Source organism: Myxocyprinus asiaticus, chromosome 42, assembly GCF_019703515.2.
Source record: "Myxocyprinus asiaticus isolate MX2 ecotype Aquarium Trade chromosome 42, UBuf_Myxa_2, whole genome shotgun sequence".
NCBI classification, from domain to species: Eukaryota; Metazoa; Chordata; class Actinopteri; order Cypriniformes; family Catostomidae; genus Myxocyprinus; species Myxocyprinus asiaticus.
The window spans coordinates 21,321,460-21,349,229 of NC_059385.1; the positions used below are offsets into that span (position 1 = coordinate 21,321,460).

Below are 27,770 nucleotides of genomic sequence, written 5' to 3' on the forward strand. Positions count from 1 at the left end.
AGAATTATTAATTTCAATGTTAAAAATGACAATTCATTTGGATGGAATTTTGTTATGAAATTGAAATGCATATATTTTAAAAATAGGCAAAATATTTTTGAATGTATAATATATTTAGTTTTATAAAAAATATATTTTTATATTTCACATAAACATTTCCATTATTCCAAAATCAATTTAATCACTGTTACAATCTGAACAGCCGACTAAAAACCGCACAACGCTCTTAAATCACATGGCCGTTTATCATGACGTTTGAAGTTAATCCGGGTCAGAGGCGTCAGCATGGACACTGGGGATGTACTTGCATCTCTGGTAGGGAATGAGTTATTATTTTTAAAGTATCAGCAAAAACACACCACGTTACATTTGTGCGGCAGTCAAAATTGCTACTTTACTGACGCGATGTTTACATGTGACGATTTTCCTTTACCCTTGTGGATTCTCTCGTTAGCATGCATGCTAACAAGCGTGTTAGGTGCGTTTGACAAAACACAAACAATACAGGGATAGCAAGTCATATCCGTAATAACCACAGATATATATTCATCTGAAGTTGAAATGCTGTAAAATGCATTGAATGTGGTTCAGGAGTCAAAGCGTAGCTAAGACATTAATGTTGTACCAGCTGTGAACTTTAAATAATGCAGTCTTTTTAAGCATGAATTGGTTTTCAGTGTTCTGAACGTAATATTAGATTTGATGGAGAGCTGAAATGTTTTTGTTACATTGGGCTTAATATTTCTTTTTTTTATATATATGAACAGGGGGTTGAGGGAGCAACGGCTGCTGCGCACGCGCTCTCTCTCCCAGCTGAGGCATATGGAAATGATGTGAGTGGGTATATTTGCCAATTAATACGTGGATTCATATGGTACTTTGATTTGCTTAAAAGAAAATGGGAACATTAGAGAATGTAACTTCAGATTTTCAGTGTCATCACCATTCATTACTAACCTTGTCAAATTTGTCTCATCCAGCCTCAGTTGGAGGTAATGTGGGCAATGAAAGCCTACAATCATGCAGAAGTCTACTTTAATGTGAGTGATGGAATTGTCCAAATCTGTCATGTTACTTGATCGCTCGAATGTCCAGCTTCTCTGACCATTTATTTTTCCATTCTACAGCTCATTTCCTCGGTTGATCCAAAATTTCTAAAACTAACGAAATCAGATGATCAGATCTATACTAAATTCAGGGACGCATTTCCTGACCATAATATTCAAGTTCTGGATCCAGAGCTGCTGAAATCTGCAAAGGCTAAAGAGGTTTGTAAAGGTAGTCTTATATTTGCCATGTGTTTCTCATGGAGAATCAGTTAACTTCACAATTTTTTTTTTTTTTTGCAGGAATGGAGGCCCTTTTGCAACCAGTTTGATGGTGTTGTAGATGACTTCAACTATGGCACATTGTTACGTATTGATAGTCAAAAGGACTACACAGAGGAGAATACAATATTTGGTATGTGATGCCAATTATCTGTACAGTTTGATGTTGCTTACATCAGTTAACTTCATCTTATGAATTAAAAAAAATGCATATCAGAAGGAAATATAAATCTACAGTGTTGCTGTAATCACTTTTTGAAATTGCCCATATATCTAAAGCTGCCAGTTGCCTGCAAGTTTTTGTCAAAATATGTTTAACTTTTGTTTCAGCTACCAGAATCCAGTTTTATGCCATTGAGATTGCGAGAAACAGGGAAGGCTGCAATGACGCTGTCCACAATACCAACTCAAAAGCGAAACAACAGAAGAAAGATCAGAGTTAGTCGTGCCAACATATTGAAAGTTGCCTTCTTTGTGTAGTGTCCAGAAACTTACGCATTTTCTCACTCATTTTGACAGTGAAAAAAATATCCTAACAAATGTTTAGTAATAGTGTACTTTGGAACAATAACTGTTAAATATTCTTGTGTAAATGTGTGTAAAAGTTGTTTTTCTCATTTGTACTCAAATGTCAAGAACATGGTGGGCAGTTCAGTTTTGATATGTTTTTGTAATAAATATTCACTTTTCCTTAAATGGAATCTTTGATTTAATATAGTTCCCTATAATTAGTTCCCTTGTGTAACTTTAAAGTCAACATGAAATCAAAATTGACCCCAATAATTGTTCCTGTGAACAATTCATCGGTGTACATTATTCTAAAGAAAAACAAACATTTGTCATCTTTTATCAAAATGTTACAACTTGCTTGGAAATCCCTTAGTTTTCAACCCCTCCCCAACCACATATAGCAACCACTTTCTGAAGGATAAAATGATACCTTGTTTCTTGTTGAATTTCCTGTTTGACTCAGAAATACATGATTACAGAAGTAAAATGGGATGTGAACACCGTTCCCTGAGAACTGCCAGTCACAAAACGTGCACATACTAGTACAAACCAATGATGTTTATTTTGCAGTCACAATGCTTACACTATATGTAGCATACATCCAAACAAACAATTCAACCAGCTACCTTATCACTCAATGGACCCAACACACAGTCGCCAAAAAACACATTCATATCAGGGAACCAAGAGAAAGAAAAGAACTCAAGTGAACATCCGTAAGTGTTGGCTGTGGTTAAGAGATGAGCTAGTTCTTTACAAACAGTTAGCAGCAACATGTTGAGTAGCACAAGTTGCTAATATATTCAATTCGGTTTCTGTATTCAAATCTACCATATTCTGATGCATTACGTTTTCCTGTTATTAAAAATAAAACTGGAAACCTTCTGAGGGAGGGGGCAAGAACAGAAATAAAGGAAGAGGTTAAAGCTAGAGACAACTGTCAAGAGTGATCTGCTCCTGTTGTGATTCAAGTACCAGGGTCTTTTTTTAAAGGACACGGCTTCATTCTAGAGGCTTCACTACCAACAATAAAGCCACAAGAGTGCGGAAGCCTGTGAGGTTAAACAGCAGGGAAGTTGAAGAAAGCTCAGAGCGAGCAACTTCACCACAACCATGACTCACATTTTCTAATCAAATCCACAAAAGACATGATCGAACCCTTTGGAATTCTTGGAATGAATTAAACACCAGAGCGAGGCTGTCATTCTAGGATTGTTCCCAGGTCAGCGATGATACTAAGAATAACTCGACGATGAAGGCAGGGGGATGTCACGATGGCCCAAACAGGGCAAGTTGTCAAATGACTGACTTCATCATACCAAAGGTTAAGGAAAGTTCTGGGTTCAAAAGAAGTTAAACTCAATTAACAGCATTAATGGCACAATGCTGATTTCCAAAAAATAAAAGTAGATTTGGTCCTCTATTTTATTTACAAAAAGCAACAATTCTTTTTTTTTTGCAGTTACAATGGAAGTAAATGAGGCCAGTCGAGAAATCCAACACACACCAAAGACTTAAACATACATGTTAACATGATTTTAGTGTGATAATATCACTTGCTAACCTTATCTGTGCAGTTATTTCCAATTTTACACTTTTGTTGTCAAGTCAACAAAACCCTGTAATCCTGGTAATTTATATAACTTTACACAGAAAAGGTTTGCAAGCAATTTTATAATGTTTACATCTTGTGGTTATACTTTTAAAACGGTGTGTATTTTACCATTTATGGACTGACTGCATTCACTTCCATTGTTAGTGCCTCAATGAAATCGCAGTTTTTTTTAATAAGCTTGGGGTGAACTGAAATTATTTTTTGTGGTAATTAACATAATGCCACAAATTCGGTCAATTGAGCTGAACTTCTATTGAACCCAGAATATTCCTTTAAATGAGGGCAATTGAATCCCTCTGGCCCCCTTATAGACGTTCTGCTTGAGAAAATCTGACGGGCAGAGTGTATTTACAAAGTCCTTTTTGCTCCCAATTTTTGTTCTATAGGTACAAACTGAGGAAAATGTACAACATGCGATCCACCTGTGACCCCACCTTGCCCTGTCCACCCGTCAATCCCACCACTCACACCACAATTCCACATATTGTCAACCGGATATAAACGATTCTCTCCATACAGACAAAACCACACTTCACAGTTGCACTAGCGTACTAGACTGTAAAAAGTTTTCAATCACACTCATTATTTTTCTTAAATTGTAATCATTATAAACATTGTTGAAAATGTTATGAAAAAAATGTACACTTTTTTTTTTTCCTTATGTGTTTCTATACAAGGCAGGCAAAAGCAGAGCACGATGTATACCAGCTCATCATAACCCATCCTCCCACAGACATGCTCTCAAAGACACTCACACACACACACTATGCCCAGTTCCCATCATCCCTATGAGCAGGTCAGACGTGCTCCGCACACTCTCGAGTCCACACTGGTGCCGTCCCACATCCCAAACCCATTCCCCAGCATTACCCTCTCTCTCTTTGGACTTTGAGCCACAAATGACAAGAGAATGATCAAGGAGAATGACCTCTAGAAACTGGCTTTAAAATATGTATATATTTATAAGTGTATATATAAAAAGGGGATAAGAGGGAGAGGAAAAGGAATGAGGTGTGAGGGGACAGTTGGTGGTGGGTTTTAATTTAGGGGAGCAGGAGGTGCAGGCTTGAGAAGCGGTGGTCCCCCAGCATCCGGGCCAGGGGAGTGTGGGAGTACAGGGTGGGGCTGGCCCACATGGGTGGGGCCTGGTTCTCTATGGAATGTCAGCTCATCATATCGTTGCTGTTTACCCCGTATGTGGAATTCTTCATGGAGTCATTGACTTCTCTTCTAAATACTGAAAGATTCTGTGTAAACCTGCAAGAAGAGATATAAATCTGAGTTTGCTGTAACAACAAAAACGAGGTTTTAACATTTTATGAAGGAAATGTAAGGTGTCGGTTCGGGCGAATGTCGCATCACAATGCTAGGGTTCCCAGGGCGTTGCTAGGATGTTGTGGGTGGTGCAAGGGTGTTGCTTACTGGCCCAAGTCAAAAGAGCCCACATGAATGTATGTCTGTGGGGTTTGTTTTGCATGTTTTTCGTCTACAAGGTGAAAATTGTCTGATCACAAAGTAGTAGGGATGTCCTGGTATTGGAATCGGGTCCAATACTGTGCTCACATACTTGTAAAAAATGCTCAGATACCAAAAACTGATATTGTATGAAATACATCAATTGCATAAAAAAATCAGCGCACAAATGAAAACTGCGATATGTTCTAGTGTGATTATTAAACTGTAAAGTCTGTGATGTAATGAAATAAATATTTAGTCTGCATTTGGTGCATGCTTCAAAGTGAACGCATGAAGCCCGCCGCTCGCTCACTGAAAACACCTAATCATAAGCATCAAGGCACTCTTGTGTGTTATATGAGAGAGAGAGCAGAGCGCACATTCACTCTACAGTGTGCGGCAAATACAGACTACATATTCATTTAATTAAATCGCAGCCTTTTGGAGTTTAAAGTTGCTGTAAGCGATTTTTTCATGAAAAGTATACAAAAAAATATTTCTACTCCCTTAAAGATATTAATGAAATAAGTATCCTGAGATATCTCACCAGTCTCTGTGACAGCTGTAGACTCTGTAAACAGCAAACAAAAATGTGTCGCGGACCACGGACATTGACGCTTTTCACCTGTCCATCATTTTGCTCATTCTCACAGTGTTATATTTGAAGCACATCATTGAGGCTATGATTCATAATGTTTGTCAGTTGAGGGCGCCATTGTGTCACTGTTGAATTTGACAGCCACAGGAACAAACAATGCTGCTCTTTTGCTCTGTTTTGGTGTCAAAATTATCTTTAGAGGGTGAGGTTTTGGAATGAGGGGCCGTGGCTAATTCAACGGCTCAGTCACATGACAGCTTCAGAACGCAAAAATCGCTTACAGCACCTTTAATCACACTGCGCCATGAAGTGACCTGCTTTTCCAGAGGTGTGAAGCGGTCATCAAGAAAGGGCTTCACTCTGATTTACAACAATATAAAAGCTCCATTAAAGTAATAATTAAAAAAAAGACAGAAATACAAAACTACCGTATCCTTATGTAATATTCACTATACTACTACTACTAATAATAAATTCATAAAAATATATTTCAGTAATATCTCACAGCACTTTATTTGACAAAAATATCTGTTGTATTTTGGATTGTGCTGAGGATCTGCACAGCTATATATATCTATATTGTGTGTATCTATATATCTATAGCTATATATATCTATATATGTATATAGTTGTGCTCAAAATTTTGCACACCCTGGCAGAAACTGTGAAATTTTAGCATTGATTTTGAAAATATGACTGATCATGCAAAAAAAATTGCAAGTCTTTTATTTAAGGATAGTGATCATATGAAGCCATTTACCATCACATAGTTGTTTGGAGAAATACAGGCTGCTCTGGAAAAATACCCCACTTTTGACTTTTGATCAGGGCCATTTGTGTGATTTCTGTTATCATTATGATTTAAAAAGGAGCCAAACAACTATGTGATGATAAATGGCTTCATATGATCACTATCCCTAAATAAAAGACATTTTTTGCATGATCAGTCATATTTTCAAAATCAATGCCAAAATTTCACAATTTCTGCCAGGGTATGCATATATATATATGTATTGAAAACTAATTGTTCTGTTTTTATTGATTAAAGTTTAATGAATTAAACCTTTTTAAATATAAAATTGAATTAAACTGCTGAATACAGAATTGAGTAAAAATAAAACACATAATTTGTGAAAAAAAAAAAACAGATTTCATAGGGCACTAAATGTTAAAATGAAAAAGAACCTGCACCTTACATTTGTAAAAGAATCTTAGTGACTACGGTTCCATGGACACTAGAACGCGGCTTATTGCGAGAAAACAGCGTTCCCATTTACATGCATTATTTAAGCGGCGTACACTTTACTCCCACATACATGCAGCTCCATCAGTAAGCAGCTTTCTCCACAGCAATGTAATTTTCCTGCAACGCTTGTGTAAATAACAAACATGACATCCGAGGAAGAATTCACTATTTTACTCTGTTGATTCACTTTATTTCCAGATATTCCAGAGTTGTTGCTGTGTTTGTTTCCTTAACTTACTAATCGCACCTGCAGCTGAATTGCGAAGCAGTAGTGGGGGTTTCCCTCTTACATAAAACTCTGGGATTCCCCCAATGTTCCAGCACATATACAGCTTTTAGGGACAGTCGATATTTTATATTTGTGTGTATAAATGGGTATAGTTTATAGTATATGTGAATTTCCCACTGTACTCACAGAAATGTTGAATTCTTTACGCTGTGTTAACATGTTGTTGGGTTACACCCTATGGTGTTTGTTGTCCCGGTCTGTTCCACACACACGCGTGACCATTATTATGTGTTTTTAATTTTTTTTCTGTGAAATTGTAGATTTTTTTTTACCATTTTTGATAATGTGAGAGCTAAAATTATGACAATTTTATTTTTTGAGTTACAGTCCCTGAAACCAATCAAGTCAGCAGGTCAGATCTCTTGGTTTTGTTTATATTTTTTAAATAAAATTTAAATAAAAAAATAAATAATTCAAAATGAGTGATTCTTTATAATTTTGTGATGGCTATAAATGATGCAGATGATGTTTGATGATGTCTTTTGAGTAACAGTTGCTGAAACAAACACCCTGTTCTAAAATCATCAGCCTCACAGTACTGTATTTGAAAACTGCAACATTACATATAAATATCGTATTGGCTAGTATCGAAAACGAAGTATCGGTACTCGTGCTCGTCTCCAAAAAAATGGTGTCGGGCATCCCTATAGAAAAGTAATAGTACCCATCCCCTCAACAAGCTGCATGATTTGAAGTATCATTCATGTCTGTAGCAAGTTAATCAGTTATGTAAAGTTTAAGGGGTTAGGGGTTTGTTAAAATAGCAAGAGCAATAGTAATATTAGGACTTGCTTTAGCATGCACCTCTAAATATGCTTTATCATGATCTTTTCCATAGAAAGCAAGAGGACACTCCAAATCTGCTTCCATGAGAGATTGTGATCTCTTAAATGCAAAACAGGTTGGAAATCTTAAGGAATCAAATTACCTGTCTCTGTTTTTTGTGAGCAAGTTTCGCTCTATGCCCTCCATGAGATTTTCAAAGCATAAGTGCATGGCTTGCTGCTTTTCTGGTGGCTGGCTGTTCACAATGCTGTTCCTCAAATCTGCAAAATACTGTTTACACAATGTTCTGATTCAAGATGTAGTGCTCAATAGAATGATGAGGCCTCTTATTCAACTGACCCCAATGATTTGATCGTTTGAGATTTTATTCTTTATATATAAGAGCATCACATACCTTCTCATTGAGTAGAATCAAGCCTAGCAGCGGCCGTGACATTGACCACTGATTCCTACAATCTTCAAAAATTATGATATTCAACACTGTGGACAGCATCTGGAAAGTAAGATGGATGATAATTCTGTCAGATTAAATAGCTCTTATACACTTTAATATGTAAATTTTTGATAAAGAAAATAGTTTTATAATAAACAAATGGTTGTGAAATTTTCGCAGTTTTTGCTAACTTTGGTCCCCTAAATATTTCAATAGGTCAATCTGAACAGCACTTTGGCCCAGGTTCCTGGGCTCTACCATCTCTCAGGACCTGAAGTGGGACACCCACATAGACTCCATTGTGAAGAAGGCTCAGCAGAGGTTGTACTTCCTTCTCCGGCCATCACCGAGTCTGTCCTGTGTACATCTATAACTGTCTGGTTTGGTTCAGCCACCAAATCAGACAGAAGGAGACTACAACAGACAGTCAGGACTGCTGAGAGGATTATTGGTGCCCCCCTGCACACCCTCCAAGACCTGTACGTCTCAAAATCACTCTGGACCCCACACACCCTGCCCACTGCCTTTTTGAACTGCTGCCCTCTGGCCAGAGCTACAGAGCACTGAGAGCCAGGACATCCAAGCACAAGAACAGTTTTTACCCTCAGGCCATTTTCCTCATGAAAAATAAAACTGCCTCAGGACTCCCCTAGTGCAATAATGTAAATATATATCTCATGTACATATGTAAATTCACATATTTAATTCAATAACTGTACATGCCCCTACCTTGCACATACATTACCACTTGCACATGTACATACGCCATTCTGTTATATGTCCTATTATTTGTTTGTCTATTTATACTCTTACCTTGTTTTATATTCTGTCTCACTGTATTGTTCTGTGTGCACTTGTTTCTCCTATCACCAAAAAAAAAAATAACTCCTTGTGTACGTGAGAACACTTGGCAATAAAACTCATTCTGATTCTGATTAAAAAACACAAATGCAGTGACCTGCGAAAAGGTATGAAATCCTATGAGAAACAACACAATAAATGTATACTTCTAAACCATTTAACTGAATTCAACAACCAGAAATTGTATATGGGTAGAAAGAAGAGGAGCTGCAATCTTTAAATCTGAAGACTTTGAGAGAAAAGGAGCCAAAATGTTAAAATATGCCCCAAAAAAAAAAAAAAAAAAAAAAAAAAAAAAATGCTACAAAGGGGACCTCAATAGCTCAAAAGTAACACTGTGCAACATCAAATTATGTTTTCATGTTTTAAACATGTATTTCTTGGCAACAATATTTGTATGCATCTCAGAACTCCAGTTGTACTGCCGTGTATCAAAGCCTCAGACAACTGCATATGGAGCTCACCTGTTGAATCATCTCAGGGTGCTGCTGCATTATGTGAAGGAAGCGATCGCTCTCCTGTGCCATGGGTGCCGTTCTTTTCTTAGTACTGCGTGACAGCTGCTTAAATAGATAAGTAACTATGTGGTCCAGGCTGGAGCAGCAACCAGTGCAAACCATTGTGTCTGTGAGAAGAAAAATGGACATATTAAAACACCATCTGTCTAAAAGAGTACTTTAAGCCTCTAGACTGACAACTTAAACAGCCATCACCCATGTAAGGAACATCTTTGGGAGGGGAAAGAATTTAAGTGCAGTGTTTCCGATGGCAGTCACACTGAAGGACTACTTCTTACCAAGTGCTGTGAGCCCCTCTGATATTGAAGACAGGATGTACATGACCACATGAGGTTCCAGACTGGCAATGAAGTTCATATGGTCTTGAGTTAGCACCTCCAGAAGCGAGTAGAAAGACTGACTAAGCTTTGGATAGTCCTGCAAGAACAACAACCGACCAAAATAAACCAATTTGAATGATTACTGATACTTGTGATCATGTCAAGAAGAACTGAATATGCATTAGTATTAGCTGCTATGGTTAAATACAGAGAGAAATGCTACCTTCAAGTCCTTCTGAAGATCCTACTAACGAGCAGGCAAGTAGTGATTTGCAATGTAATGTGCGTTCAAGTAATTTTGGTTGGAACTAAATGGACGTGTTGGACCATGTCAAATTTCTTGAGACTTGTGTCACTGCAGAACAAAAATTGGCATTTCCCAATCAGTGGGCATTTTCAAACTGGGATGGGCATTTTTCAACCGCTAAAGTTTGGTTTATTTTTGTTGCAGTGAACATTTTCCGAACTTGGCTGAGTTTCAAACTTGGATCACGCAATCGAAAATCAAAGCGCAAAAGCACCCTAAAATTAAGACAGCAAGCAACACCAGTCTAGAAGTGTCTAAATTAGTAGTATTTTCTGCTGAGCTTTATAGCTAGAATTCGACAGTAAACAAAATGCATACAAACTAAACTGTAGTCAACATTCACAATTTAGTTTGTTACAACTTACGAGTCCAATATCAGTTACCTTCTGCCATTAATTATGCTGGCTTACCAAAGCCAATATACTGCTATTCTATAAACTTTGTTTTTTCAAAATTCCTAAACCGAGACCAAAGTTTCTAACACTATCTTCTCCTTGAGCTTTCAGGCTATATTCAACAGTATCGGCACAGTCCTGGTATGTAGTGTGCTGTCTTTTCTGACTGATCGGACAAATGGTTTTGGCACAATGGACGATCAATAATCAGAAAAATCCCATTAAAGGTGCTGTAAGTGATTTTAGCCATTCTGGAACATTGTATTAGCCACGCTCCCTCTTTCCAAAACCCAGAACCTAAAAGATGCTGTTGAACCGCTAACAGAAGCGGTTGTCAAAAACAACAGTAGCACAATAGCACCCTCAACTGACATTTTTTTATGTATCTGAAGATGGCAAACAGCCTCAGTGATCCGTTTCATCAATAACAATATGAGAACACGCAAAATGATTGACAGGCAGAAAGCGGCATGGACCGCAGCCCGCTGACACATTTTTGCTTGCTGTTTACAGAGTGTGGTACTGTCACAGAGACTGGTGAGATATCTCAGGACATTTATTTCATTAATATCTTTCAGGGAGTAGGAACATTTTCTGCATACCTTTCCATAAAAAAATAAAATAAAAAAATAAATAAAAAAAATTGCTTACAGCACCTTTAACTTACATTGGACAGAATTTTCAAGAGGGCCAATGGAATGCTCGTTAATTCAAACTCCAACTGTCAAAACATTCTAATGTAAACAAACTCACAAAGGGCCTTTGATCTGCTTTAAGTTGACCTCTCTAAAAGTCCCTTTTAAAGCAAGTCAGTCCACTCTGCAGCCATATTTAGAATGCTAGAGTACAGCTATTTTCTATGTAACCAAGCAGCATGAAAGTACAGCTCCTATTTACTTGAATGGGGAAAGACCGAATTCTCCAAAACGGTTGGTCAAGATTACGATCAAAAACAAAACCAGTGGTAAAATCTGACAACAATGGTATCATAAATTGGGCCTATTAAGATCAGATCACACACACTAAAAAATTCAGGCTGGTTCAGATAATGCGCATGTGCGTTCTCAATTTGACTGACAGGTGATGTCTGTATCTAAAAGGTGATTGGCTCTTTACCTGCAGGACTTAATATTCTACATCTGTTGGCAGTTCTAATTTCTCCCATTCAATTTAATTCCAGTGGTCTGTCTCTGCTGAACTGTCTCTGCTATCTCGCTCTCTGTCTCTAGCTAGTCTGTCTGACCAGCTAGCTCTTTGTCTTACTGTATTGATGTCTGTATCTTCAAACTTTAAACTCTTAAAACTACTTTTAACTCTTAGACAAGGCTTTGTCAAGCCAACATCAAAGTTTGTCTTGACAAACTTTAGCTATCTAGCTCTTTAATTGACATAATTATAGCTTCGGCTATGAATAATTTAATTGACAATTCAGAAAGTTCAGAAGCTCAAAGAGTTTCCCACCAGTAATCACAACAGTCTACTGTGGTGTTTGTTCACGTTCGCTCATCTTGTACACACAAGTATTCCAAAGTGACTTGAAGGCAGCATAAGTTCTGTGCTATTCCACTAATCTTGGTTCAATATGATATGAGTAATGGGTCTCACCAGCAGGTCACTGTGAGGGATGGACAAAAGCAGCTTAATAAAGGTCTGCAGGGAGTTGTCCAGGGCATCATCGCCATACAGACGGAAGACACCAAAGTTGACATAGTTGCCGCTTAGTACGGCTTTCAGCATGGAAAAACAGATGGAAATTCCTTTCAGTTTCAAAGCGTACACCTGATCTTTTGGCAAATCACCTAGCGTCAGGATCCGATTACCTTGAAGTAAGGAAAAGATAATATGATAGTACCTATATTCTTTTTTTAAGACATTATTACCTCAAGTGTCTAGAATTTATTCCGGAACACAATTAACGAGTCAAACAAGCCAAAATGTCCATGTGGGTTAACATTTGCTTTGCTTTGCAAAGAAAAAGGAAAACAAGGACAGCAATAGAGAATGTACCATATGTTGTTATCATCTTGCTCGTCTCCCTAAACAGCAGTATGCCATTTGGTGATGACACGTCAAATTGTAATCTCTGTGACCTATATGATGAAAAAACATTCTTAGTAGCCACAGCACATGCATTGCTTGTAGATGATATTAGTGCACGTACTCCTGTTTCTGTACCTGTTGTGGACAAGCTCAGCCATCAGTTTGAGGACCGGTGTGGTGCAGGCGGGTACATGGTACCAGAGCTCTATCGCCCTCTGTAAGATGGGCATATAAGAGGGGTAACTGTGCAGAGACATGTCTGTTAAGGAAGATTTTGAAATTAGCATCCCGTTACAATCTAAAATGGCCATTATCTTAGGAGATTTATATTTGTAACATTTTACTCACAACATTTGTTTACATTCAATTTGAATAAATGAGTTAAAAACGTAGAGCGTAATGTAAAACTCAAGCCTGATTAAAAACTAAATAGAGCCTAAAGTGACCAAGCTGTAAAGGATACATCCAGTCAAATAGCATCATAAAGCTGGTCTTGGCATTGAAGGCAAAGGCAATTCCCCTCAGATCTCTCACCAGTCCTACTAAAGTCCTCTGAATGGAAAGAGAGAGACCAGCAACAAAAAAAAAAAAAAAAAAAAATTATCTCTCACATATCTATCCCAGAAAACACTGGGAACATATCATGAAGGTCAGTTCCAAATGGGAAGACATAGGGCATTTTGCAAATGCTGCATGGCATTTTGAAGAGGTGTTGTATGAATATCTCACTTTTGCTTCTTGTTCATTGAAGGTGTTGGTGCTAAACATCTGAGCGACGGTCTCAAACGCAGCAGTGAGAGGAAGCATGAACTGCTCAAACTGGTCCTCATCCTCTCCTGTTAAAGACATGGCAGAGCATAACTTAGTGTCCTTTTAAATTATATGGTAATGTACATCAAACCAGCTCTTCACATATGCATCCCTGAAACATTGCGAGTACAATATATTAAAGGGGCCATTTAATCATTTTATTCAAAAGAGCTTGATGTACTAAGAAAACATTCTGAAACTTTCAGAACCCAAACCTTGCTCCTCAGTCCAAAGTTTATTACATTAATTGAAACTATGTTGCAAAAACGATTTGTTCTGAATCTTCTTACGCCAGCAAGTTGAATACATTATGACATGACTGTCCAAGTTTACACGTTAACTAAACAAATGACACTTATGATTTTTGCCGAAACATTGGCCTGTTGCATCCAGCGCGGTATATTCACCGAAGCTTGCAACGGGGCTATGTTCCCTCATCTTTGACCTCCGTCACTGTTCCAACGTTCCAGCGAAAGACTAAAAAAAAAAAAAAAACAGTATTCTGCTGGTGCTACCCTTAATAACTTGTCATCACTTGTCAGTGTGGAGCTCAGACCCCTATCACTGGTGACATCGACCTCAATTAAAGCCGCGTTGTTTAATGTACGTTCTGTAAACAACAAGGCTCTCATTGTACCTGATATTATTATGGACAACAACCTGGACATAATGTTTTTAACTGAAACTTGGCACAGACAAAATGATTGTCTTTGTTTTGCTCAGATTACACCTCCAGGTTTGATTTTCCTCGACTCTCTGGCAGAGGTGGGTGCATCATTGTACTATACAACCTGAAATATAACATAAGCTCAGTATCTATATCATAGCCTACAACATTTGAATGCCTTGTTTTGAGTATCTCTGCCCCACAAACTACAGTCATTGCTCCAGTTTACAGACCTCCTAAGCCAAATGATGCTTTTATGTCTGAGCTTGCTGATTTATTGTCAATGCTGTGTCTCAAGTTTAAGAGAATTATTTTCTTGGGGGACTTTAATATTCACATTGATCAAGCAAATTCTGTCATGGCTAAAGACTTCTTGTCCTTATTGGACTGTCTTAATTTCACTCAATATGTAACTGGCCCTACACACTGTAAAGGTCACACCTTAGACCTAGTGTGTGCAAATGAATCATTTGTATATAAGCCTGTTACTGTGGATATTGGCCTCTCTGACCATTTAGCTGTTTTCTTTACTTTGGAATTGCCGCTTTTATGTTCATCCACGTCCAGAATTGTTAAGTTTCGGAAATGGAAATCAATCAACCTGACTGAATTTACAAACGCTGTTGTTTCATCTTTAAGTACTTTATACCCCATCCCGCTGGAAGAACAAATACTACAGTTAAATAATGTTCTTACTACTAATTTGGATTCCTTTGCCCCCCAAAAGTCGCGTAAAATCTCACATACTCGTTCTGCTCCATGGTACAATGACAAGCTGCGCTCAATGAAAGCAGATTGTTGTCGAATGAAAAGATAAATGTCTATCTGGCTTGAATAGTTATTATCTGCCGTGGAAAAATTCACTGAGTGACTACAGAGGAGAAATTGAAACTGCTTGATCCTCTTATTTCGCACATATCATTGTGGATAATCAACAAAATCCAAGACATCTTTTTCAAACCATAAATAGACTTCAAAGTCAATGATGCCAACATCTTGACTGCTTCTCATCAGTTATGTACACCTTTCTTAATTATTTTAATTCTAAAATTGCTAACGTCTGTAAACAAATACTCTCTTCACCTGATTCACTTACATCCCATTTTTATTTGTCCAGTTTTTCAGGTACTCCTTTTTCACATTTTTTGCAGCTTGATCATGCTGCACTTGCTATAGTAGTATCAGGTATGAAAACTTCCACTTGCATACTTGATCCTTTACCTACAAATCTATTCATGTCTTGCTTTGATTACTTATGCCCAGTGGTGCTCAATATAATCAATGAATCGCTGTGCACAGTGTCGTTCCAGCTGTATTAAAAATTTCTGCTGTTACTCCGGTTGCAAAAAAGCAAAATGTTGCCTTGGATAATCTAAATAACTTCCGTCCAATCTCTAATCTCCCGTTTTTGGCAAAATTTTTTAGAGCGTGTCGTTGCCACTCAGTTGTACAATCATCTCGCTGTCAATAATCTCTTTGGTCCACTTCAGGTCTGGTTTTCGAAAATTCCACAGTACAGAAACGGCTCTGGTTAAGGTCACCAATGACTTATTAATGGCATCTGATGCAGGATCTTTATCCTCGACCTTAGTGCTGCATTTGACACTATTGATCATAATCTTTTACTCACCCATCTTGAAACTGTCTTTGGTGTTTCTGGGACAGTTTTGAATTGGTTCAAGTCTTACTTTTTTTGAGCATAGACAGTTTGTTATTTTGGGTGAGCACAGGTCTGAGACTGGTCTAGTATACACTGGTGTCCCTCAGGGTTCCATTCTGGGTCCCCTAGTTTTCAGCCTCTATTTATTCCCATTAGGCCAGTTCCCAAGATCTCTTGGTCTTACCTATCATTTTTACGTGGATGATACGCAAATTTATATACATTCCTTGCATGGTCAAAACAAAGTTGAAACATTCCTCTCCAAATGTATTTCTGAGATAAAAATCTGGATGTCCAATAATTTTCTTTGTTTAAACAGTGACAAGACCGAGGTGATGTTGCTTGGCACCCATCATCAGCTTCGTAATGCTAGTCTGACACTCTGTACTTGAGTTTCAGAGAAAACTGAAGAATCTTGGTGTGATCTTTGATTCTTCTCTGACGTTTGAACCGCATGTGTAAAATACAGTTAGGACATCATTCTTTTATCTCAGAGACATTGCAAAGTTGCATCCAATGCTATCCTTTTCTGTAGCTGAAAAGTTGATCAATACATTTGTATTCTCACACATCGATTACTGTAACGCACTCCTTGCTGGGGTTTCAAAGTCTACCTTAAATAAACTGCAGTATGTCCAAAACTCAGCAGCCAGGATTTTAACTCTGACTAAAACAGGTGAACATATTACCCCAGTTTTGGAATGGCTCTCTGTTAAGTATCGGGTCGACTTTAAGGTTCTCATGCTTACATATAAGGCACTTCATGGTCTGGCTCATGAATTATCTTTCAGACCTTCTAATTAATTATACTTCAAAGCGTAACCTTCGTTCATCTCAGCATGGCCTTTTAGTAGTCCCTCAAACACGCATGCGCTCAATGGGTGATAGGGCATTCTCAAATTATGACATTCGTGAGTCAAAGTCTCTTGGTATTTTCAAATCTTGCCTAAAAACCCATTTTTTCAAGTTGGCTTTCAGTTGATGTTTTATGTTTACGTAGTGTTTGATTCACTTTTATTGTATATGTGTGTATTTTCATTATATGATTATGTGTATTTTGTTGTTTTTGGATTGTTTTTACTTAAAGCACTTTGAGAAGCCACTTTTAAAGGTGCTATACAAAATAAAAGTTTATTATAATTATTAACTAAACTAACAATATAAGAGTAAAATAAGAATAAAATGTGTGAAAGTTAGCCAAATCTTTAGCTCTTTATGATTGTGTTGCACCTACAGCTATGCATATCTTTCTGAAGGATACCAATATTAGAAACGAGTGGTTGAGATTTATATTTTATACATGTTGAAATTTGGGATTTTCTAAGTTCATTTTAAGTTCACATTAAGAGAAAAAAGGAGTAAGAAATGTACGAAATTACCACTTTATAGTTTAGTTACAATAGGATTACAGTGCAAAATTAAATTGGTATTAAGAAAGCCCACTGTATTTGAAATGTGAACTTGAAATACTCTTACCCAAATCAACCATAAGAAGTCTTCCCAGGGCTGTGTAAAAAGTGGTACGACACCTCATGTCACTGAGGTTGGCCTGATTGTTCACACCCAGGAAAGAAAAGTGCTCACTCTGTCACATAAAAGAAATGAGAAACTGACAGTTTGTTACAGTTCTTACAGAAGAAATTAATGCTATGAGGGGGAAAGCTCATGATGGTGACTTACTGTATGGTTGTTTAGCATGAACTGGACAGCGCTGAGTTTCACTAGTTTTCTAACACTGCTGTACGTAAGAAAACAGGTAAAGGAAAAACACACAAGTGTGTATTCACTGTCAAAACATCTAGCATCATTCAATATGCTTGCATGAAATGAAGGTTCATCAGTTTCAACTGCAATGCTGAAATTATCTAGTGTTGTGTGGATAAGGATATCCAATAGAAAGGTCGTTGAGAAGCTGTAGTGTCTTTGATGTGATTGGTTCACACTGTCCCCAGTACTTCAGGTTGGTGATTCTGTATTAAACACAAACACATTACTTATTAGTTATTAATACAGGTTTTATTATTGTATATATCATGAGCCAACATATACTCACATTTTTCCAATGAAAACACTGAGTACCATGGTCTCATCATTTAGGCCAAGAACTTCTGATAGTCTCCGATACAACTGGGGATCAAACAAACTTATTGTTATTTCTTGTTATCTCGTATACTTTTGCATTTTACACCAGATACCTGTTAAAGGTATGAAAAATAAAATTATATTAGTGGTTGACCGATATTGGTTTTTAAACGGCCAGTGCTGATATCTAGAGAGTAGACTGGCTGATAAAATACTGAAAGACATATTAGTTTAACAATGCAACAACACCAAATCGGACATGCACAGAATTGTGAGAATAAACACTTTTTATTCAATATTCATCAACAACACATTTGGTAAATTTTGAAACAGACACAATGGGGACCTTTGAATTCTGTTAATCAGCCAAGTGGGCATTGTTATTGGCAGATGTCAATTATCTCAAAATGGCCAAATGTTTGCCAATTTGGCCTGCCCAATATATCGGTCTATCACTTCTAAATCAAGAGGAACATGGCCAAGAGAAGCAAGCAACTAATTTAACAACAATTTACAAGGGAGTGACACAAATCCATAAAGAATATAGATTTGGTGAGAAAAGGAGGATAGCAGCTCAGATTCATAATTAAATTTTGTTGACTGCACTTGAATACACGACACACAAAGCTTGGAATTTAAACATATTTATATTAAATACTAAGGTTTGGATCATGTGCATCTATCAATTATCTTGAATTATCAATACCTATTGGGCCTGACAGAACATATTGTTCTGTATTCAAGACTGTACATTATGTAAAGGAGCAACACTTTGAAGGTGTTAAATTCCAGGTCTAAATACTGATTAGGCTTTAAGCTTATTAACAAGCTAGAGCATTACTAAACAGTTTTAAAGGAGCAGCTAGTCTTTCTAAATCACTTATCTTCGCTGATCACAGTTTGGAAACTGAACAAGAGAAGGAAAGAACTTCAGCTTTTTGGTTAGTTGAGACAGAACACTTTCATCTCCAACATAATTTTTTTTTATTTTTAAGCTTACAGGTCCATTTAAAAACCCAGACTACATAAAGAAAAAAAACAAAGCAGTGAAAGGACAACAAAGCATTCAGTACAAATCAACTGCTGAGTCAACCGTCTCTTTTCAAAGCCCAGACACAACACCATTAAAAGAGACGACCATTCATAAGTGTTCAAATGTAAAATCCAGTGAATGCTTAGACATATCAATAACAAATTCACTGCTAGGTGATTTTTGTTTTTTTTTGCTTTGCTGTCCAAACAAACAAGTAAAGGAGTAAATCTAGCTTTGCTGATCTTGAATTTTGTGCTCATGCACATAGACAAATAGGTAAAACCCACAACAAATGTGCTAGCTCTAATTACCTTTGATGATTTTTGCACCTGGTCACCGATGTAGATTTTGCGGAACTGTTCGAAGAAACTAAGCATGGCTAACTCGAGCTTCTCATTTCCTGCTTGGGCCAGTCGAGAGTCGGTGAGGTTCATCAACTGCAAGACTCTGAAATTATTAAATACAAAATGTACTTAAGAGCAATAAATCACAAGAGGCTGTGCATTACAATCAGTACATTTACATGCACTTTAAAAGTTTGATTTCAGTCGGAATAAAACAAACTTAATTCATCTTTTTAAAATGTCATGTTACTGCTTTAATCCGATTGAATCAAACCGATTGACCAATCCACTTTTTGAAAATTGGGGCTAACTGACTTAATGTGATTGTAGCTAAGCTTTGTCCAGCATGGTTCACATGCACCAAAAGACAGAAGTGATGCGCAACATGTATTTAACACAGCTGACATCCTTCCTTCAAATATTTGATTATGCATTGTGTCATGTATACTTGGACAGACAGATGAAGACAGTAGTTCGACTATGCAAAAACCCACTGTAGTTCAATTTTAATTGCGCATGTACAAGTATTGAATGATTTTACGATGGGTTTTCAGTCAGAACTATCCATTTAATCACACTCTGCTTGATATTTAAAGCACTAGTCAATATGTTCAGACGATTCCTCACCGACACACAAGCTCTCCATCCATGGCATCCTGCTCATCTGTGCTGGCGAAGGACACTCTTCCTCCAATTACTGCACCAATAATGTATACCAGCCACGTCAAACGACCTGGACAAAAACATGATAGTGTAAGCATACTATCGGAAATTGTAAATTATGGTAGGTGAGGATTTTGAGAATGTGCTTTAAGCTCACCCTCCTGCACTGCTATGTCTATTGTGCTGGAGTTGGTGGACTGCAGCAGCTCTTGGTAGGACTGGGCAGACTGATCGAAGAGCTGGACCAGCAGGGCGCAAGTCTTCTCATACTCGCATCGCCCAATAGTGGACAGCTGGTCCAACTGCTGCTGCACCAAGCCAGCATCATCCAATGGGTCTTCAAGACCATCCCTATGTAGACCAGACATGACATTAGAATAACACCTGCAAATACCACAGGTAACAGTTGTCCCTGTCTTATTATCTTCCATTAAATTTTAATTAGATGAGCTGTTGTCTATTACCTAAAGTTACACCAAACTAATTGTGAAAACCTATTTATCAAGTTCAAATTCACATCAAATAAAACATGCGGAAGGTTTTAAAATGCAACAATGCATCTCTTTGAAGTCGCTCACCCTGAGTCTGGATTATTAGTGCATTAATCTGTTTTTTTTTTCTTTTCTTTTTAATCAAGAGAATGTTAATTTGGACAAATAATGCACTTATTCAGCAAATTTGGCATGTGAAAAGTTTTTGTACCAATAACGGTTTGCAAATGCTTTATACTTCAACATTTGCATTGTATTTTGGTGTGAAATGTAATGGAGGTAGACCAATATATCAGTTTTACCTATTAATCGTTGCCAATAGTTGCTTTTTGAAATTATCGGTAATCTGCAAAAACCGACACGGATAGTTTTTTTCCCCCCTCCATGTTCCTCTGAGGTAAAACCTTCATCTGGTGAGTATATAGACTACAAGAAGCTTAATTAGGTGAATATTGACATATAGTGCATTGTACTGGAGCCAAGACTCTGTCACCATCACTGCTTATGGACTAATTCACGAAAATTAATGCAAAATGTTATAAAAAAGACACATGACAATTGACAAGCGATCGCTGATGATCTGCTATTGATGAATAAAGATCTACTGTTAGTTACTGCTCATTCAGCATTTATATGCCCATTTGACAATGTTTACTTTAAGAATGAATGAATGTTACACTTATATAGCGTTTTTCTAAGTGTCTAACAGTGATATTTTATAGTGATTCTACTGTAATATATTGCAGATGATTGTAAAGGCCTTTTCACACCAAACGCGAACCTTTGCCGTGATGTCTTGCCGTGTTTAACACTTTTTCACAGAAACAATGGAGTCCTAACGAGCCCTTCACACCTGGAATGAACGTTCGCTCCCAATCGCACACCGACAAAGCCAAGATTTTTCTTTACCACATGTCAGGAGCTGCTGCAGTTCCAAAAACCAGCTGAACAGGTGGCGCTAAAGCACAGAAAGCTGTTTTGACCACCAACATTAAACGTTGAAGGAACTCCTGAACCAGCAGTGAGAACGTGTTTCATTTGCATCAAATGCATTAAAGGAATAGTTCACCTGAAAATGAAAATTCTCTCATCGTTCACTCACTCTCATGCCATCCCAGATATTTATGACTTTCTTTCTTCTGCAGAACACAAATGAAGATTTTTAGAAGAATATTTCAGCTCTGTAGGTCCAAACAATTCAAGTGAATGGGTGCCAAAATTTTGAAGCTCCAAAAATCCACATAAGGGCAACATAAAAGTAATCCAGTGGTTAAATTCATATCTTCAGAAGTGATGTGATAGGTGTGGGTGAGAAACAGATCAATATTTAAGTCATTTTTCCTTCACTTTCTCCTCCTGTTTTCGATGATTCATATTCTTAGTGCATTTCGCCACCTACTGGGCAGGGAGGCGAATTTGTGATGAAAAAATGACTTAAATATTGATATGTTTCTCACCCACACCTATCATATCATGTCTGAACACTTGGATTTAACTACTGGAGTCATATGGATTACTTTTCTGCTCCCTTTATGTGGATTTTGGAACTTTATATTTTTGGCACCCATTCACTTCCATTGTATGGACCTACAGAGCTGAAATATTCCTCTAAAAATCTTCATTTGTGTTCTGCAGAAGAAAGTAAGTCACACATCTTGGATGGCATGAGGGTGAGTAAATGATGAAAGAATTATAATTTTTGTGTGAACTATCCCCTTAAAAATGGAAACAGTTTTTTTTCTCCTGTGGATTCTCTTAACATGTAAATAATATTGCGCCATCACTGCCTTGCATCCCCTTTAAAAAGCTCTCTGATCTTACACGGATTGTCTTCATAATGTATTCCATATTGCTGTATTTTTTCTTTTGCATTTAATCTTATATGAGTTCTCATATCTCTAATATCAGTATAGTTCAAATTGACAACATTATGCAGTGATAAAAAAATTTCATTAACATACACGCATGGCAGTGGCATATAATCACTTATTTCAAAATGATAGCATGTTTTAACTTTTAATATGATTTTTTTACACAAAATTTTTTGTTATCACCCCTTAGACTGTGTACACATGATAATACTGCCAGTCAACTCAGGCAGGTGAACTAAAATAGTTTGTGAAGTATCTCAAATGATTTCCTTCTCATTGAGCAAATCAACAACAAACTCTTCATCACTGCTGCAGCTCGCAGAGAAATGAGTTTTCTTTTTTCGATCAGCTTGTAAAGTACTACTTCTTCTCCATCTGTCACAGGCAGAGGGCAGACCAGCTAAAAAGGTGCTTTGCGCCACCAACTGTAACGGGGTAAAATTGCTTCTTGATTAGCTCCACCTATTATAAAGGCATGAATGTGCCAATGACGGACATCCGCATCGCTTTCTATGTGCAAGGGCCATTCTCCGGCGATTCGCCTCTCATAATCGTGTCGCCTTTGGTGTGAAAAGGCCTTAAGGGTGCATGTTTTGTTTCCCTTGAGTGTTTGTGTGAGCTGAAAGCATAGACATTTTAAAATAATAGTTCCTGGTGTATTTCGGGCTTGTTTATAATTAAAAGTCCAGCGTTATGCACCAAATCTTCATATTTTTATAATTTTTTTGGTTATTACTGAGATTATGTCTGTGCCCGTCACTGTAAGGAACGACTAAGATGTTTTTTTAACATTCAATAAATCGATTTTAAAAACTATCAGCCAAATAATCCTCAACCTTTTTTACCACCTTAGTTATTGTTATCAGCAAAACCCAATATTGGTCGACCTATAAGATGTATGCATGTATATTACAAGCTGCACTGCAAATCAACTACTCTGCTTTCATCTCTAGATAAGAGCTTACTCTACCTCAAAATGATGTGCACGGACTCTAGGCGAGAGGTGATGTAGGCCTTGGTCACCTCAGGGGTGTAGGTCTCCAGCATGTGGGGCTCCGTGGCCTTCACGTAGGGGACGGAGGCTGCTAGTCGTTGCCACAAACTCAGCAGATAGTGCACACTGTTGGGGGCAAACTCCCAGTGCTGTGAGACATTAAAGCTATTATCATCAGTCTTTGAAATGATTTTCATTCTATTTCCATTTCAGCAGTAACATTACAATTAATTAGCTACTGGTTGGTTTTAGCCTCTGTAAAAATTCAAACCTTACTGAAAGCAAAATAGACGAGTAGTCAGCTCTGTGTTTAGTATTCAAGGACTTTCACTCACCTGCAGACTAGTTACAGTGAAGTTTGCAATCAGTCTTATGACCTCGGGGTAGTTCTCTACTTTAACAAGTTCTCCCAGCTGATAGTTACTCTTGAGTCGAGCCAGCAGTCGGCAGAACTCATGGTAGTTGTTTGGGTCCGACAAACTCTACAAAACCAAATCAGGACAGAAACCGCATAAATGCTGTTACCTGAATAACCACATGGGTGAATCTTACAAAACGGTAACATTTTACAATAGGGTTGCATTTGTTAACGCAGTAGTTATGAACTAACATTGAATGATATTTATAACAATAACAAAAATTCAGATGTGAAAGTGAAACTAAACAGGCACCACATGTGACTTTCAAATGTAAAAGTGAAAGTGGAGATTTAGAGTAAAAAAAGAGGACCTGTTGTTCTGCTTCTCACCCAAACCTATTATATCGCTTCTGAAGAAATGGATTTAACCACTGGAGTATTATGGATTACTTTTATGTTACCTTTATATGATTTTTGGAGCTGCAAATGTCTGATCACCATTTACTTGCATTGTATGGACCTACAGAGCTGAAATATTCTTCTAAAAATCTTTGTTTGTGTTCTGCTGAAGAAAGAAAGTCATACACATCTGGGGTGGCATGAGGGTAAGTAAATTATGAGAGAATTTTCATTTTTGGGTGAAATATCCCTTTAAATCATGAAGTACTGAAACAGCATGGTAGTATTTGAAGCATCATGGTAGTATTAGTGAATTTATTTTATCCTAATTAAAAAAAAAAATTTGTCTGGACTGGATGATTTTCATTTTTGTTATTATATTGTTATTGATGTTACATTTTTTGGTATTAAAGTAATTAGAATTTGGGGGGTAAATGTGCTTAATTGTCATGAAAATAATGTCACAATGCACAAAGATGTATATGTTCACATTAGCTAATTTATTATGAATTAACATGAACGAACAATGAACAAGTGCACATACTTGAGGGTTCTCCAATATTCTCTTCACACCATCTACTAAAAGGGAGAGGAACTTTGCTCTCTCTGCATTGTTGAAGAGAGACCTTCGAACAGATGCTATTTGGACTAGACAAGACAAAACCTGGAGAAACAAATGAGCAGCACATTTAACACTGAACAGCTAACACCGCATGGTGTTGTTTTTTCCTCATGTGCACAATAGGCTGTTTATCTAACACTCACCAAAGGAGACAGTGAGGGAGGGATGGAATGATACAAATCAAAAAACAGCTGCAAGGTTGAGGAATCCAAAAAGGCTGCAAATGAGAGAAAAAAAAAGGTAAATATGATAAGCACAAAACATGAAGCTTTTTGTATTCAAGTGCTTCGCAATGATCAAAAGTGTAAGAGATAACAGCCCTAAATACTTCAGTGTTCCCACCCTTTTGACTAACAAATTTCCATGATCTTTCCAATTGTTCATGATGACAGAATTTTTTTGTTTTTTTCACCTAATTTTAGAAATTAAAAAGAACATGCTTTAGTCAACATTCACATCTTTTTTTCCCAAACACTGAAAGGGAATGGTGACTGAGGCCAATATTCTCCCCTAACATCTCTTTTTGTGTCAGTCAAGCAGATTTAGAAACCTAGAAAAAAAAAATTAAACTAGAAAAAAAAAAAAAAAAAAAAAAAATCTTGTTTGGAACTAGAAAAATACAATTCACTCAAAAAATGTCAACAACATTTTTAAGATTGTACTCCTTTTCGTGACTTTTCCATCTGGCCTGGCCATCATGTTATTAAAATTCTCTTATATTTGCAGGACACGGTACCAAAACATGATACCCAAACAAAAAAACACCATTCATTTATTGTTTGACAGGAAATTAAAGCTCACCTGATCTCCAGCTGGTGGGGATCTGGACAGTGCACAGATCATCTGAGGACTCATCGGTGGATGTACCAATAAAGTCAAAGTTTAGGCAATTGTGTGCCAGTTTGAGTAACTGCATGAGCAGCCCGTGCTGGCTCTCATCATTTAGATTCAAGTTCTTCCCAGAGGCCTGCAAACATACAGAACAATTTAGTAACTATGACTAATGACTGTTCATCGGTTTAAGGAAGTAACGTTGAACATTTCCTGCTAGTTGTCAAAACTCAGTCAAAACAACGGCGGGAGTCACTTCATTCAGTAACTTTACCATGATTAATGTTATTAACATGAAAAGTCATAAAATGCCATTATTCGGTGTTTGGTTGTTTGGTGGCAGGATGATCTCTGGATACCTGGAACTAATGGAAATTCAAGTGTTTAGATCTCAGAAAAAGCAACCACAAATGGATGCATTAACCACAGCAGTGAAGTGAGATGGCTCCTAGCTTATCTCTGGTAGGAGAACAACATTTTTGCCAACTAATTGTAAATTGTGGTGGGGTGAGCAAGACAGACAGAGTGGGTTTGGTGTCAAGCTTTGGTGAGGCATTTATTAGAAATAATACATAAAATGTTCATAAATGGGAAAAATAGTGTCCAAGGGGGAAAGTGTCCAAGGAATGGCCCAGGATGGAGCAGTGTCCAACAGCCGCACGCGCTCCCCTCCTTGGTCCGTGGTGCATAGGGAAGCAGTGTCCTTGGCGACCTGTCTTCCCAGGCTTGCAGCAAGTGAGAGGGGAAGGTGGCCCAGCCTCTAGCCTGTCGGCCACGTGTGCTGTCCTCCCCTGCAACGCATCTAATTTGCACCGGGGGTCTGAGGAGTTCGTCCAGCGACACATCAAACTCGGCTGAACCCTCCCCGCTCTGGTCCTGGGCGTGCAAGGATGCCAGTGTGTGCACATATGGAGAATAGAAGCCGGTTTCCCGAGAAGAGGTGCACTGTTAGTTTCTTTGGCAGCGGTGATGAGGTCAAACACACATCAGGTGTGCCTTGTTCCAACTGCTGCCCAAACGAGGCTTATTATTTATGCACCTCTTCTCTCTCCTGCCCACTCCCGTCATAAACCTGGCTGAAGTACGGTCCTCAGAGGTGGGGCGATGATGACGAGAGGGAGGGGCGGGGTGTTCCGCCACGAAGTTTTATAAGTAAAGCTATAAAAGTGACTATAAATCGCTCCCATTATAATGAATGAAGCTGAGCAAGTAATTTACATTTAGTCATATAGCAGACACTTTTATCCAAAATTACTTACACATGAGGAAAACAACAAGCAATTGTCACACAAAGGTCAACAATAACTGCAGTATCGAACTGTTAAGTTCTCAGAGTAGCTGGCGCAGTCTAAAAACTAGCGCAGAAGAGACAAGGAAATTATTTTTATAATAAAAAAAAAACAGATCTTTACCTTGTTCGCAAGTCAAGCAGACAGCTTTATTGTATGGTTTTATTCATTATAATAGGAGCAATCCAATGTTCCAGATCTCTCCGCTGAGGAAATAATTGTGAACATCTAAACTACAATACGATTTAATCGCCTCTCTCGCAAAGACGCTCAGAATCAACAGCACGTCTGGATAAATCACTTCAGGTAAATTTTTGATGTTCTTTGAGAAAATATGTTAACTCAGAGCCTTATTTAAAGGATCCTGTAATGATACCGGAAATGATTCAGGGCTAATATCGCTCCAATTCTTTGTTATTGTTTACATCCTTGAAATGGTCTATAAAATGTTGCAAGCTGGTTGAGTAGTCAAGAATCACAATACAAGCCTAATGCAGCTTTCCTACTTGGTCTATGAGGAGTCACCATTCAACATAAACCTCACCTGCTTGAGGAGATTGCAGGAAAGGGTGAAGATGTCAAACAAAGAGGAATCACGAAATGATGATGCAATCTTCCTGTGTTTTGTAAGCGGATGTGTTGAATCTGCCTGGATAAGGAAAAGGAGAGTTTAGGAAATCTGTGATCCAATTTAGTGTCTGAATATTTGTTAAACTCTGATTGTATCACCAAACATTGCAAAGGTGGCAAGGTGGAAGTCTTGCTGAAGAGAACAGAGAAACTTACTTGGTTAATCTCATTGGTTAACTGGGAAAGAATTGTGACTCCTATGATGCAATGTTCAACACTATCCTGAAATAAAAAGCAGTAGTTTAAATGCTTACAAATAGCTTTATAACTTGTGGAATATAAGACGAAATTAACGTTCAATAATAAATGTTTTCCTTTGGCATTC

The 27,770-nt window shown here is 37.6% G+C and overlaps 2 protein-coding genes across 5 annotated transcripts in view; one reads left to right on the plus strand and one right to left on the minus strand.

Moving 5' to 3' along the window:
- The first annotated feature begins 256 nt into the window (after nucleotides 1-256).
- On the plus strand, nucleotides 257-2,024 carry LOC127432241 (protein PBDC1-like). The gene is made up of 6 exons (XM_051683160.1): nucleotides 257-315; nucleotides 768-833; nucleotides 981-1,040; nucleotides 1,128-1,268; nucleotides 1,350-1,461; nucleotides 1,659-2,024. The coding sequence occupies exons 1-6, from the start codon at nucleotides 286-288 to the stop codon at nucleotides 1,769-1,771; spliced, it is 522 nt and encodes a 173-aa protein (XP_051539120.1). The 5' UTR covers nucleotides 257-285; the 3' UTR covers nucleotides 1,772-2,024.
- A 357-nt stretch (nucleotides 2,025-2,381) lies between these two features.
- LOC127432236 (exportin-7-like) overlaps nucleotides 2,382-27,770 on the minus strand; it is a 45,847-nt gene continuing 20,458 nt past the window's right edge. For 2 of the 4 annotated variants that reach the window (XM_051683151.1, XM_051683150.1), the window contains exons 5-28: nucleotides 27,602-27,667; nucleotides 27,360-27,464; nucleotides 25,497-25,662; nucleotides 24,839-24,912; nucleotides 24,618-24,737; nucleotides 23,652-23,798; nucleotides 23,293-23,465; nucleotides 20,118-20,311; nucleotides 19,925-20,030; nucleotides 19,265-19,400; nucleotides 17,892-17,965; nucleotides 17,728-17,808; nucleotides 17,519-17,582; nucleotides 17,315-17,423; nucleotides 13,431-13,537; nucleotides 13,165-13,253; nucleotides 12,837-12,944; nucleotides 12,669-12,751; nucleotides 12,267-12,481; nucleotides 9,918-10,056; nucleotides 9,586-9,746; nucleotides 8,222-8,320; nucleotides 7,970-8,097; nucleotides 2,382-4,710 (exon numbers count right to left, since the gene is read on the minus strand). In XM_051683151.1, the coding sequence (XP_051539111.1) occupies nucleotides 4,617-4,710; nucleotides 7,970-8,097; nucleotides 8,222-8,320; nucleotides 9,586-9,746; nucleotides 9,918-10,056; nucleotides 12,267-12,481; nucleotides 12,669-12,751; nucleotides 12,837-12,944; nucleotides 13,165-13,253; nucleotides 13,431-13,537; nucleotides 17,315-17,423; nucleotides 17,519-17,582; nucleotides 17,728-17,808; nucleotides 17,892-17,965; nucleotides 19,265-19,400; nucleotides 19,925-20,030; nucleotides 20,118-20,311; nucleotides 23,293-23,465; nucleotides 23,652-23,798; nucleotides 24,618-24,737; nucleotides 24,839-24,912; nucleotides 25,497-25,662; nucleotides 27,360-27,464; nucleotides 27,602-27,667 (2,838 nt within the window). In that variant the 3' untranslated portion in view covers nucleotides 2,382-4,616. Of the gene's footprint in view, nucleotides 4,711-7,969; nucleotides 8,098-8,221; nucleotides 8,321-9,073; nucleotides 9,219-9,585; nucleotides 9,747-9,917; nucleotides 10,057-12,266; nucleotides 12,482-12,668; nucleotides 12,752-12,836; nucleotides 12,945-13,164; nucleotides 13,254-13,430; nucleotides 13,538-17,314; nucleotides 17,424-17,518; nucleotides 17,583-17,727; nucleotides 17,809-17,891; nucleotides 17,966-19,264; nucleotides 19,401-19,924; nucleotides 20,031-20,117; nucleotides 20,312-23,292; nucleotides 23,466-23,651; nucleotides 23,799-24,617; nucleotides 24,738-24,838; nucleotides 24,913-25,496; nucleotides 25,663-27,359; nucleotides 27,465-27,601; nucleotides 27,668-27,770 lie in introns of those variants that run through there. The other 2 variants (XR_007895729.1, XR_007895730.1) reach the window with 2 other exon arrangements.